Here is a 15,026-nt window from a genome sequence, read left to right on the forward strand (position 1 = left end):
AATGAACGTGCTGAGGGACAGTGGATTGAATGGGAGTGACTTGGGTTTTTACGGCTTTGGGGTTGTTTATATTTTATATTTAATTAACTGGATCTAAAATGTTGTACATTGTTTTATGATATGTTGTAAGCCGCCCCGAGTCCTCCGAGAGGGGTGGCGTAAAAGAAGTCCAATTAATAAAATAAATAAATAAAATGATAAATTCACCAACCAATAGAAACTGTAATTGTGAAAACCCCGAGAAAGCATTGTGAGTGACAAAATTTGGTTAAGCTGGGACTCTTATTTTTGCCTTTAACCAATATAAAGTCCCCCAATTAAATATAGAACAACTTATTCTCAATATCATTCAGGAATATTTTAAAGTGTGGCGCTATATTTAATGGGACCAGCATCTTATTTAGATTTAACTGATAGTATAACAATACTTTGATGCACATTCAGTTAATAGAAAATTTCAAGTTACAAAACATTACAGACATTTCTAACACAAACGACATGTTTAAGTGAAGATAAACTATTTTGATCCTTAAACTTACTATGGTTTTAGTTTAGTTTGTTATTTTTTTTAAAAAAAGTTGCTATAAAGATAAAATCTGTTCTACGTAATCGATACGTAGAACAATCCAATTTCACACTTAATAATAGGCCACTGGGTGATTCCTGAGGCTGATGGCTGTCAGGTCCTTCAAGCCTCTGACTCAGGACCAGCTAGTGTTATAAATTTCAGATGGTTTTAATAAGGGAAAAGCTGTAAGGACTCAGTGGATGAAAACCTTCCCAGAACAATATTAAGGAGCAAAGCCTCAAGAACAAGGCTACCATGCCCCAAATACAGGGGGCCACCACGGAGAAGATAAAGTGGGAGGGGACACACAGCATGGGGCTCCCTGAGAAGCTGTGAGGGCTACAAAGGGGAAGTAAAGCAGAGGACACTATGTGCCTGATATTAGAGAACAGTCCACGGAGAGGCTCAGGGTTTGCTGGGGCTTCCAGTGAATACCAAAACTAACCATGGAAAAAGTTGTGTGGGACAAGAGGAAGCTCAGTCAGCAACTGGCCCGAGAGTTGGGGACACTGGCGACAGGTAAAAAATTACAGGGAATATTTAACTACTTAATTATGATGGTCCTCAGAGAGGGGCAGCATGCAAATCTAATAAATTATTATTATTATTATTATTATTATTATTATTATTATTATTATTATTATTGTTGTTGTTGTTGTTGTTCTTTTGTTGTTGTTATCGTTATTGTTATTATGTTTCATGTGTCTTTTTACAAAATAAAAACAATGCCACTTGGCATAAATTATACTAGGCAAGGTCCAATTAAACTTAAGGTCAGCATATAACACATTTTTCGCTGATAAAGTCGCTCGGATCTGGGCGGATCTCGACTCTGATTGGATAACAGAGTCAACTGACAACGAGTCAGTCGAGGTGAGTGGGGCCCGTCCTTGTCCATCTGTCTGGGAAGAGTTTGATCTGGTGACGCCTGATGAAGTGGACAAGGCCATTGGAGATGTGAGTTCTGCCACCTGTTTGCTGGATCCGTGTCCCTCCTGGCTGGTTTCAGGGAGGTGACACGGAGCTTGGTCCAGCCGTGCTTAATAACTATTGTCCAGTCTCCAACCTTCCCTTTATGGGGAAGGTTGTCAAGAAGGTGGTGGTGCTCCAGCGGTCCTTGGAAGAAGCCGATTATCTAGCCGATTATCCCTCAACAGTCAGGTTTCAGGCCCGGCTACAGCACAGAAACTGCTTTGGTCACGTTGATGGATGATCCCTGGCGGGCCCAGGACAGGGGTTTATCCTCTGTCCTGGTGCTTCTTGACCTCTCAGCGGCTTTCGATACCATTGATCATGGTATCCTTCTGGACCGGCTGGAGGGTTGGGAATGGGAGGCACTGTTCTTCAGTGGTTCTCCTCCTACCTCTCCAGTCGGTCGCAGTCGGTGTTAGTGGGGGGAGTCAGAGGTTGACCTCTAGGTCTGTCACTTGTGGGGTGCCTCAGGGGCCAGTCCTCTCCTCCCTGCTATTTAATATCTACATGAAACCGCTGAGCGAGATCATCAAGGGGCATGGGGTGAGGTATCATCAGTATGCGGATGATACCCAGCTGTACATCTCCACCACATGTCCAGTCAACAAGGCAGTGGAAGTGATGTGCCAGAGCTTGGAGGCTGTTATGGTCTGGATGGGTGTCCACAGACTCAAACTCAACCCGGATAAGACGGAGTGGCTGTGGGTTTTGCCTCCCAAGGACAATCCCATCGGTCCGTCCATTACCCTGGGGGGGGGGGAATTACTGACCCCCTCAGAGAGGGTTCGCAACTTGGGCGTCCTCCTCGATCCACAGCTAACATTAGAGAACCATCTTTCGGCTGTGGCGAGGGGGGGTGTTTGCCCAGGTTCGCTTGGTGCACCAGTTGCGGGCCTACCTGGACCGGGAGTCACTGCTCACAGTCACTCATGCCCTCATCACCTCAAGGTTCGACTACTGTAATGCTCTCTACGTGGGGCGACCTTTGAAGAGTGTTCGGAAACTTCAGATCGCACAGAATGCAGCTGCGAGAGCAATCATGGGCTTTCCCAAATATGCCCATGCCACATCAACACTCCGCAGTCTGCATTGGTTGCCGATCAGTTTCCAGTCACAATTCAAAGTGTTATATAGGTAATGACCTATAAAGCCCTTCATGGCATTGGACCAGAATACCTCCAGGACCGCCTTCTGCTGCATGAATCCCAGCAACCGATTAGGTCCCACAGAGTCTGCCTTCTCCGGGTCCTGTTGACAAAACAATGTCGTCTGGCAGGACCCAGGGTAAGAACCTTGTCTGTGGCGGCCCCGACCCTCTGGAATCAACTCCCCCCGGAGATCAGAACTGCCCCCACCCTCCTTGCCTTTTGCAAACTCCTTAAAACCCACCTCTACCATCAGGCATATGGGAATTGATTCCCCTCGGCCGCTCCGTTTTATGCATGGTTTGTCTGGGATGTATGACTGTTTTTTATATTAAGGGATTTAACTGTTTTTAATCATTGGATTTGTATTTTGTGTCCTGCTGAGAGCCGCTCCAAGTCTCCGGAGAGGGGTGGCATACAAATCTAATAAATAATAAATAAATAAATAAATAAATATAAACAAACAAACAAACAAATAAAAAGGTGAGAAGTTGCCAGGAGAGAGCGCGGCTGTTTCAAATGAACCAACAGAGGAGAATGTCCATCGCTCAGGGTTGGACTTTGTGTGTCCTTTGTGGCCTCTGGTTGTTGTTGTTGTTGTTGTTGTTATTATTATTATTATTATTATTATTATTAATTGGATTTGTATGCCGCCCCTCTCCGTAGACTCATTTCCTTGCAGGTGTTTCGTTACCCAGCTGGGTGACATCATCAGTGATGGGGGAGAGGAGGGGAGAACGTGCTCTGTGATTACATACGGGAACTAACCGTATCCAACTCTACTCAGGGACTGCCCAAGGTTCACTGAACGCTGCTGTAAATCGCTCCCTTCACTCCTCTGAATATCTCCCAATTTTCTGGCACGACACAGAAATAGATTTTGTCAATTCTGAGCAAGAGAGGAAGGTCAAGCACTTACCGTTTTCTCTCTCGCTGACTCCACAGGGCAAGACTTTGGCACCGAGACGGGGAGGTCTTTGAGCAGTTTGTGAGACTCTGAGATGGTTTCCGGCCTCATGGGACGTTCTTCCTGCCCTTTCGTTTCAGACCCTGGTTTTGCTCCTTCAGACGATGGCTCTCGTTCTGGGACGTGTTCGGTCCGGCGAAGGTGGTCTGGGGCTTCTGGCCTTCGGATGCTACTTGTCTCGGGAGACCTTGGTTCCACCCTGGGCAATCTCACTTGTTTCAGTTCCTTAAATTTCACAGAATCTTTTAAAAGCTGATCGGCAGACACCGTTTTCATTATTTTGGCTGGAATTCTTTTTGAATCTTCTTTCTGAATTTGATCAGAGGATAGTATTTTGGCCAATTTTGCCTGCTGAAATTTTGGTTCAACTTTCACGATTTCGCCATCAGAGGCTACTTTTGTCATTTTGCCTCGATAAATCTTTGGATCCGGCTTTTGAACGTCTTGCGGGGTTTTATCAGCCAGCGGTATTTTTTCCAAGGTCACCCGATCCACCTGGCCGCGATCAGCAGGTGGCCCTTTGACCTGGATGTCTGGGTCTCCTTCCTGAGGATCCTCCCTGGCCAGCTTCACTGGTTGACCTTCTGGGTCTTTGGACGAAGGTATTTTTGCACGTTCCATGTTTATCTCATCAAGTGAAGGCTTATCAACTGTAGCCGGTTTTGACTCATTTCTAAGAATTTGATCAGCAGATGAGGATTTTCCCAATTTTTCCTTTTCTGCTTTTGAATCTTCTTTTGAAACTCCTTGAATGATTTTATCAACAGAGGTTGTTTTTGCTAATTTTCCTGGTGAAAGCTTTGAAATATCAATTTTAAAAATTTCTTCTTGGATCCTACCAGTAAATGTCTTTGTTAAAAGTGTGTCCTTCTTTGCCTTTTGATCCTCTTTCTGAATTTCCGAACCAACCTTTGGTTTTTCAGACCGTGGGGCAGATTTTGCTGGAATCTGTTGTTGGGGGTGCAACTCAGCAGGTTTGCTCTGACTTTGAAGGACCGGGTCCGGTGGCCCACCGGGGGATTTTGGAAACACGGCAGGCGTGATTTTGTCCATGTCCCCAAGTTGTCCTGATAGCGCCCTTTGGGTTTGGCAGTTCAAGCACAACCATTCTTGGACCTGGAATTTAAGGAAGGGAATCATTACAACATTACTAAAAACGTCCTCTTACTAAAATAGTAACACCGATACTTGTAACTCTAAAGAGCATCCTGACTTTAAAAACAAGATACGTTGACACTGACCGCACACTCTCCTTCGGACCCCGCGTGCCTCTTCGATGGCCTTCAGACCCACTCTGAGCAAGAGAGACTCTACTGCGCCCCTTGTCCCGCCTGCTGCATGTGGTGGTGGTGGCGTCCAGGTGCCACGGTTGGGCTGGAATATACAGCCTGGAATTCAGGGCAGGGGTTGTGCGCATGCGCGGGGGTGGGGCGGTGGGCATGCAGAATACGCTTTTGCCACGAGAGCCACGAAAGGTTTGCCATCACTGGAACAGACACACCGATGAAGAGGCAGAGGATCCAGAAACAGAACAGGAAGCACAGCACGCACCACCGGCAGAACGATGGGGAGCCATGCCCACCGCGAACCAGCATATTCGGGGTCCCAGGCTCAGGCGACGCCAGGCGGATGCATTGCCCCCCTCCCCGAAGGCTTAAACCCCACCGCTGCTCGGCCTTGCTTGGGTGGTCCAGGCGAGCCCTGCCCCTCCCCAGCCGGACACCCCCACCACAGAGGACAAGATCACCCCACGGCACGGTGGCCCTAGGGACAACCGAGCGTCCCAGGCACGGAGGCCGCCCATGGGAGCCCCGAGGGAGAGCCTCCATCCAGGGAGCTCCACCAGGGCCAGGGGGTGTGTTTGTGTGGGTCATTTAACCCTCTGGGGTGGCCCGACTGTTTTCGGAGCCTGCGTAAGGAAGCTCCAGACGAATTCCCAGTGAAGGCCACGGAGCAACCGGGGTCATCATGCTTCCTTTATAACCTCCAGGGTCAATACTGGGATAAAAACAAGGTACGTTTAGCTGTGGTTTTCGCCTTTTCTTTCCCAGGCAATCGGCCAGGGACTTGGCCCTGGTCTGTACAAGACGCCCCACGGCTCCTACTGGGAGGCCCGAGTCCTTCTTCTTCTTCTTTGTCTCTGGCTTCTGCAGGTGGAATTGGAGCCCATGTATCATCACCTACAAAAACACCCCCGATTATTTTCAGCTCAATATATAGGTGAGATATTTAAATGCACCAGAGAGAGACCAAAAGTGCTAAAAATAGAATGCCTCCCGAGACCTGTCAGTTTCCGTGCCATGGATCTGATTGAATGAAGCGATTTTCTTTGAATACTAAGAGAGGCAGCAGCACTTTCGTAAAAGATTCCAAAATAAGCTCCCACTATTTTCCTTTTGCCATCTTATCAACTTCTCTCCTGCAAAGGTGACAATTGACCCCATGGCTGATGGGAGACATAGGGGATTAGACACAGGGCTTTCTATATCCCTTAAATTGGGGGAGCTGCTCCCGGCTTTGGCTGGCATGAAATGTTCTCTCCCCAGTCTCAGAATTTCAAACAAACCCATTCAATGTTTCAAAATATGCATAACCTTTTCTTACACAAGGTTTGTTTTCAACATACAACTGATAAGCAACATCACTGTCATTTTCTTTGAAATCCACTCATTGCTGCAAATGGCAAGACCCTCATTTTACTCGTCATCAGTAACAGATGATTGTGGCCAGTCTATCAAACCTAGATCTGAAAAGTCCAAAAGACACAGAGAACTAATAAATTACTCCGAATCAACAAGTCCAGGTTCAGCTCAGTTCAGCATGTATTTGTTTGTTAATTTTGGTGCAACAAAACAACTGCCACCCACATAGATGTTCAGTCAAGCCCAGGCCTGGTAGTTAACTCCTCCAGAAAATGCTCAACTATGGTCTGGGCAATAACTGTGAGAATTGCCAGGTGTGTGGAGTGCTCAGGGAGGGGCACCACCTCCGGTGTGGGAGCATGTCGTGTCCTTTTACAGCAGCTCATTTAGGGCAGCTCGTTCACCTTTGCTCCCCACCTGCCACTCGGCTCTCACCTGTGGCTCCTAGTAGCTGTTGCACGTGCACAGCCCTTCGACAGGCTGGCCAAAACAGGTTGAGAGTGGCCGATGGCTCATTGACCTCCATCGAGACAGGGACTTTTCTATCCGGAAGATGAGAAGACAGATTCTGGCGGACTGAGCGGATGAAACCGACTAGAATAGGCCAACGGTCATGAAGGCGGTCTCTGCAAGCAACGTGGTATGCTAAGAACACAAAGGACGCCCTGGACAGCCACTGAGGAGAACGGGGACTCTGACCGCATGGCTCCACTGCCTTGGAAAAGGCTTCGGGAGTAAACCTGGAGCCCGGAGTCCCGGAAGCAGTTCGTGACTGTGTACAGTCACATTCTGATAACACCTGCGACTTAGCTCGTGTTGGCCCTTGCCACCCCACGTGCAAGGAATCCTACTGAACCGTTATGGGGACAGTTTGGGGTCATTTCAGCCAGAGAAAGGCAGGGCCTCTGTGAAACACGCTCTCCGAGAATCAATCCACACAAGCAACCTCTGTCCTAGTGTGGTGATGTTGCGGCCTGCCAGCCGCCTGTGCAGCTGGTAGCTGATTCCGACAATGAAGAGGCTGATGTGGTGATGCACTGGTGGCCTGTGTAGCTGCAGCTGACAGTGAGGAGGCTGGAGAGGACTCGGTGCCAGAGGTGGAGGTTCAGCCGGGGCCTTTGGAACCTCCAGAAACTCCCACCAGTGACGAGGAGGAAGAAGAGGAGGAGCCTATTCTCAACGCATGGGTACGCAGAGCTGCCAAAAGGCAGGAGTGGTTCCTCAGGAGGAGGAGGTCTCCTCGGGGGTAGGGCTTTGGGCTAATTGGCCACTCCCTGAGCCTATTTAAGGGGTGATGATGAAGGAGCCAACTACATTCATATTCCTTGCTGTCTTGACTCCAGAAACATCTGATTGGCTCTCATTTTCTCTCTTGACAGTTCTCCCGGAAATTGCCTTTGCCAACCATCGTGAGATTGCTGTTATCTATAAGACTGTTTACTCAGAATTGAGTTATGAATTTGTGGACTGGCTGTTAATGAGATTGAATTAACAGCCGGTGTTCAGAAAAGACTGCTTTAAACTGTAGTAGTGTTTGATGACTACTAAGGAAACTCATTAGTAGTCCTTAATTAGTAAACTAAGGTTTGTACAGACTTTGTCTAAGCTGCGTTCTCTGTGGTCCAACGCTGGGGCAGAGCAGGGGATAAGAGGTAAAACAAGCTTAATTCCTGGTCACTTCCAGGAAAATGAAGTGCTTTTTTTCCCAGAACTTTTTTGACTTCTCGGTTCAGTCCACAATCCTCAGATTTCTCATTCCATTAACAATCAGCTCCGGCCAGTTTCACATCTGACTTTAGACAAATTACTCCAAAAAGCACCACCAGCAAGAAGAGCTTTTCCACCCAGGTGATATGTCAACAGATGCTTCTTGGCCCCCTGGTCTGATTTAGAGTCTGGCCACCTATCCACATACGAAGCAGGTCCAACCTTGCTTTGGTTTCTCAAGGTCAGCCAGGGGCAAGAACCCTCTGCAGCAGGGCAGTGAAAGCAGAATATTGCTCCCTGTTACGTTGGCCTAGTAAATTCTGGCTGTTTGGATTTGCTGGAATGCTGCCCTGTGATTAATGGTTTCACAAGACAGGCCACAATCCCTTGGATGTCTAGAACAAAAGAGAAAGAAGGTTTTATCCCTAGTTAGGCTAAATAATCCTGTTACATATTCTAATGTCCAAGTCTCAATCTCTGTGACAATTTCATAAAGTTAAAAAGGTTTGGTCCCATTCAGCATCCTTATTCATCCCTCCTTAAGTGACGGTTTTTCTCTTCCACTGGAAAATCTTGACCATTTCATCATTCTTGATTCTTATATGCTATGCAGTGGCACTATGGTACTCAGTGTTAATTGGTTCCAAGGGGGGGGGGCAATGAGGGGCATCCCCAAAAACGATGAGTTACCAACAAAAGTTTCCCATAATGAATAATATAGTGAATCAATTAATCGTTGGATTAAACAGTCCAAGATCCACCAGGGTTGGATGATTATAATTTAGGAGTCCGGTTGCCTTGCTAGCACTAGCAACTATTTGTGCCAGTAATAAACGTTTGCACAACTCCTGTCGGAAGGCCGAAAGCTCCAGCTCACCCAAAGGGCCCAAGTGGTTTTACATTTGCTTTGTGTGGCCCAAAATGGGCAGCCAACTGGACGGCACAACGGATCCAGTCGAAATCCAAAGCTCTTAGACCCCTGTTGGCACCAAACCCATGGGCCCCAAATGGATTCGTTTAAACAGCTCCCTTTCTGCCCCCCCCCGGGAGACGTTATCCAAGGAGGATGGATGATCAGAGGCAGCTATAGGGCTGGCCCTTCACCCCCCCTCCCGCCTCTCACTGAGATCAGGGAGGAGTCAACGGGAGACAATGATGGGTTTCACGGCTTCTCAGAAAGTGTTTTGCAAGACATCGGTCTCCATCGGTCAAGACGTCTGTAGGGAAGAGATGTGGGAATCCACAAAGTAGGACAGAAGTCATCTCACGTCACGTGGCTTCCAAAAACTCTCTCTCACGCACGCACACACGCACACACACACACTACTGGTATTAGTAAATAGTATATATAATATCCTAATTGCACTTTCTGAAAACGTGGAACTGACGCAGCTGCAGCTCAGCCTCCTGCCCAGTTCTTGGTTGCGACCTCTGAGGAAAAGCCAAGTTCTGAAGCTCGGAGGCTTCGTGCTTCCCCGCACGGGTGGGGGCTCGGAGGCAGGTGGGTCTGGGGACCAAAACCTGCAGCCCAGGCACCGCAAAATAGCCCCCCTCCAGTTTTTGTAGGTGACCCAGGCACTGCAATTGTGTCATTGTCCTACCCTGCCTTATAAGAAGGTCATCTCCCCTTTGGACTTTACAATAAATAAGCACGTAGGGGAAACACCCATTTCCATGGCAACTTCCTTATTTATAAAAGTGAAAACCCCTGGACGTCTGGACTGTGTTCATAGGCCAAAGTAATTTCCAACCCTGGATGAGTTATACAGCTTCACAATTTCTCTGTTATAAAAATAAAAAGCAGCAATTATTTCTCCAGTCCTTGGACATGTCCACCATCAACGTGCTTTGATGCGCTGGCCAGAGCGAGGCTTCTATGCAGCAAAAGAGCCAAAAAGGATTCTTGGCTGAAGCTGCCCAGAGCGGCAGATGGACAGAACCGAGGGTGGAGGAATTGGGGCTTTCGGAGGGATAGCCCGGTCCTAGAGGTCGGGTTCCCCTTCTGTTCCATCACGTCCCTGCATTATTCGTAGCATGTTTTCTTGTCCAAAAGAGCTTTGCCATTGCCTCCTTCCAGGGGCTGAGAGAAAACGACTGGCTGGCTTTGTGCTCCGGGCTGGACTGGAACCCAGAGCCTCCTGGTTCCTGCTGATGCCTTAGCCGCCACCACACCAGGCGGGCTCCCCACGGACTCAGCAGAGGGCTCCACTTAGCCGCCTTTTCAGAAGTCCTACGGGGGGGGGTCATGAGAAGAGAAATGAGACCCTCCTAGAAACTGCAGCAGGCGAGGGGGGGGGGCAGGGAACACCGACCGAGGCCGTCCAGGGGCCGGAGAACCCAGCACAAAGGCCTGCAGAGAGAAACGGGGTGGGGGGTGGGGGGGCACGAGACAGCGTCCCATCCTCAGACTGAGGCATGCAGGCCTCACTCAGGTCCTCCATTCTGGAGGGAAAAGGTTGAGTGCTGATTGGCTGTCTGGCAGCTCCCTATAAGAGGCCCAGCTGCGCTTCTCTCTGCTTCCCTTCCGTCCACCCTACCTGACAGCGGGGGAGGCGGTGTGACACACGCACACACACACACACGCACACACACACACACACACACACACACACACACACACACACAGAGGCGCCCTTACCCAGCGTCAGGCACCAGCCAGAGGGCCAGAAACAGCCCACCCGTCTGGGCTCCAAAACGTCTCCAAAGGGGAAAAAAAGGGAGGGGTCTGATCAGGCCTCAGGACCCCTTTTTGTTCCCCAGGGCCCCCCCTCTCCCCATCTCCCATGGCCCCCCCTTCCTCCCCCCCCGAGAAAGCCCCCCCCCTGCCCTCCTGCTCACCTGCCCCCCTCCCCCTCCAGGTGTGGCTGCTCCACCCTGGTCCCACAGGGCCCCCCTCAGTCATAGGCGCCTCTGGGCCCCCCCAAAACACCCGGGGCACCGACGTCAAAGGCGGCTTCCCTGGGAACAGCTGACAGCCGGCCTCCTCCTCCCCAGGCCTTCAACGCCCATACATCCACGCCTGGCTCTCCAGATCCTCAGGAAAGACCCCACAAGTCCTGCCTCTCAATGGCCAACTGGGAAACCAACCGTAATAATGAACAAATGACCAAATACCGGGATTAGCCTACAACAGCAACAATCAAAACCATTCTGAAATAATGTAAGCTCATTGGCCGATCCAAATAAAACATAATAGCAGGTTAAAAAAAATGTTTAGGGCAAAATACAAATAAAATATTCAAACAATAGGCCAAAATGTTTTTTTAAAAAATATTTAACTCATGTTAAGAAATATAAAATAAAAAATACTTTTTAAAATTATAATGAATGTGAGCTGAAAAGAATATAATGCAGATAAATATGTATTAGACATCACTAAATTTAATGAAACATGCATGGATTAGAAGGTTAAAAAAGACAGAAAACAGTTCTTGAGAATAAAACCATTTTTAAGACAAAATGGACATTTGTGAGAATAATGGAAACTTTTATAGAGATAGATAATAGATAGATAGATAGACAGACAGACAGACAGACAGACAGACAGACAGACAGATAGATATGGATGATAGATAGATAGATAGACAGACAGACAGACAGACAGACAGAGAGATAGATAGATATGGATGATAGATAGATAGATAGATAGATAGATAGATAGACAGACAGACAGACAGACAGATATGGATGATAGATTAGATAGATAGATAGATAGATAGATAGATAGACAGACAGACAGACAGACAGACAGACAGATATGGATGATAGATAGATAGACAGACAGACAGACAGACATAGATAGATATGGATGATAGATAGATAGATAGATAGATAGATAGATAGATAGATAGATAGATAGACAGACAGACAGATATGGATGATAGATTAGATAGATAGATAGATAGATAGATAGATAGATAGATAGATAGACAGACAGATAGACAGACAGATAGACAGACAGACAGACAGATATGGATGATAGATAGATAGATAGATATGGATGATAAATAGATAGATAGATAGATAGATAGATAGATAGATAGATAGATAGATATGGATGATAGATAGATAGACAGACAGACAGACAGATAGATAGACAGACAGACAGATAGATATGGATGATAGATAGATAGATAGATAGATAGATAGATAGATAGATAGATAGATAGATAGATAGATAGATATGGATGATAGATAGATAGACAGACAGACAGACAGACAGATAGATAAATATGGATGATAGATAGATAGATAGATAGATAGATATGGATGATAGATAGATAGATAGATATGGATGATAGATAGATAGATAGATATGGATGATAGATAGACAGACAGACAGACAGACAGACAGACAGACAGACAGACAGACAGACAGACAGATAGATATGGATGATAGATAGATAGATAGATAGATAGATAGATATGGATGATAGATAGATAGATATGGATGATAGATTATATAGATAGATAGACAGACAGACAGACAGACAGACAGATAGACAGACAGATAGATATGGATGATAGATAGATAGATAGGTAGGTAGGTAGATAGATAGGTTTGATCTCATTCGTGATCAAAAATATTGAAATAAATCAATTCATGTTTCCAGCAGAAATTGACATTTAATGGACTCCACCAGTCAGTCCACCATGGCACAGGATGGATTAAGCTTGATTTGGAGTTTTATAATGCCAAGCACTCACAATATATGCTTTTCGCTTTTCAGGTTTTTTAGTCTTTGAAAATTGAGGGTTTTTTTCCTGTATGTGAAACCTGAGAGTGCTGCCCTGCCTGTTATTTCCCCACTCGACAGGGCCTCTTGAACGCAGGGCCCACAGCAGACGCCAAGCAAATGTGAGAGTGGAAAGGCAAAAACGCCGAGAGGGAATTAAAAGGGGGGGGGGGGGCGCAATTTGCTTTGTGAGCTTCAGGCAGAGGAATTTCTGCCCCTGCAATTTAATGTATCTAAGTAATAGCAGCTTAAAAGAAGGGCTTGTGCATAAAATGGAATGCATTCTCTTTTAAAAAGCAGCAAAACAGAACCCTCCCAACGTACATAAGACGAGCACGCATGAAAATGAAACCAGCCAGGCATTTAAGAGTTCCAGCAGAGAATCTGGGACAAGAGCGCTTGCAGAACTGCCCCAAATCCTTCGAACGCCTTCCTGGTGCCCAGCAGCAGCGGCGACGGCAGTGAACGCGCCAGGCACGGAGGGGGCTGGTCCTGAACGGAGCTCCCTGGGAATCCAGCCGTTGCGTTTTTGTGAGATGAGCAATTATGTAAATGCGATGAGTAAACCTATAATAGTTCTGAGCTTCTTCCTGTGGGGACCCAACTGCACCCCCTACGTTGGAGGCAAGAAGGACTTCGGAGACAATCATTCCCTGCACACACAAGATGTTGTGGTTAGCTCTGGCCCAGCTCCTGCCCCAAGGAATGTGCAGGTGGATGTGGGGGAGGCCTGTTTTGCTCCCAGTAGAATCTGCCGACAAAGTCTCCTCTGACCAAGGAAGTGTGAGTGATAGGGAAGAGGGGAGTTTGGCAGACAGCCCAGGAGGAGATCAGTCATCTGTATCATCCATGGATTCTGAACAAGAATTAATGACACATCCACACATGCGTAGAGTGATGCATAGGAGACAACAACTGAAGGATTATTACAAGAGAAAATGAGGCCACCTGTGGTTGGGTGGGGCTGCTGTAATTAGTGCTACAGATAAAAGTGCAGCCTGGTGTTTTAGCCTCATGGCAGTTTATCTGATTCATTGTTTCGTCAAGATCGTGGTTTTTGCTGTTCAGGATTGTGTGTGTGGACTCTCTGGACTTTAGAATTGGACTCAATTTCCCAGTTATTGGGTGAGCAACTGGACTGCATTTAACCCGTGCCTTGTGTGTACCAGAAAATCCCTTTGACATTTAAAAAGGGAGCTGTTTCTGTTTTTCTGTTTATAAAATCTTTTGGGTTTTCCTTTTATCGTGTGGTGTGTGTCTTCCTGGACTAATTACCCTGTAATTATGGGTGGTTGAGACAAGCCAGCAGAACACAAGAAGGTCTGGCAACTGAGCAGTGGGCCCTGCAAGGGGAAGGGCAGAAAGGAAGGGGGGTCCCTTCGGTGAATCCAAGGTTTGCCCACTCGACTTAAGCCACAACCGTCAACTATTCAAGGCTAGCCAGGAACATCCACCTGGGCTGCTGCTTTACCTTCATTCGTGAGGAGCCTCCCTTTCCTCTTAAATGTTCGGTACTCTCCCCTTTCTTTAACCTCCCCAGTAGAGAGAAAAAAATGGCCCGGCAGCTCCAATCCAGCCACAGTCACTTTGGGGGCTGCAGTCAGCGCTTCCCAGCACCACAAATCTTTGAAGCAACACCCCCCCACCCCAAATTCCATGTGCATCCTTACTAAGGGTGCCAGCTTCAAGACCACTTTTATGGGGAAACAAGGTTAAGTCATCACTTGCACGTCCAATTATCTTTTACCGTCATGAAATAAACCTATCAAGAACTCCACCGCAAGCTCTTAACAGAGGCGGACGATGGACCCCTCGCCTTCTTGGCTGCACCCGAGAGTTTCTGCGAGGTCTGTAGATAGCAAGAGGGTCCTTAGCCCTTCAGCTCTGCAGGTTGCCAGCAAAAACCCAGGAGGGGACCGGCTGCGCTTACGTAAAGAGTGTAGGCATCTGGACCCCTGGCATGAAGTATCCGAAGCATCCGAGCACTCTCTCGTCCGTTATTGCCTCGTTGCCCCCCCCCACACACACTCCGGGTCTTGGGTTGGCCATTCTCTTCACGAAGGAACAGTGGCCTTGCTCCTCTGTCCTTTCCAACACTATAAAATACAAGGAACTGCTCAAACCCTGCTCTGTTGCTCAGCTACAAGCCACGCAGCGGATGAAAGCCAGGAGAAAAGAAAGCTGCCCAGGGGAGACCCTAAACTTTCAACCAAGCCACCTCGGCCACATTTTCCTCAGACTGGGATGGGGGTCAAATAACTGGCATGCATGGATGGGGGTGGGGGTAGA

General features: G+C 47.5%; 1 protein-coding gene across 1 annotated transcript in view; it reads right to left on the reverse strand.

The window, feature by feature from the left end:
• The window catches only part of PCLO (piccolo presynaptic cytomatrix protein), a 93,292-nt gene that overhangs the window by 56,260 nt on the left and 22,006 nt on the right, over positions 1–15,026 (reverse strand). Inside the window, exon 5 of the mRNA XM_070754676.1 lies at positions 3,605–4,768. Coding sequence (XP_070610777.1) covers positions 3,605–4,768 — 1,164 coding nt within the window. The remainder of the gene's footprint in view (positions 1–3,604; positions 4,769–15,026) is intronic.

This window comes from Erythrolamprus reginae, chromosome 6 (genome assembly GCF_031021105.1).
Source record: "Erythrolamprus reginae isolate rEryReg1 chromosome 6, rEryReg1.hap1, whole genome shotgun sequence".
Lineage (NCBI taxonomy): Eukaryota > Metazoa > Chordata > Lepidosauria > Squamata > Dipsadidae > Erythrolamprus > Erythrolamprus reginae.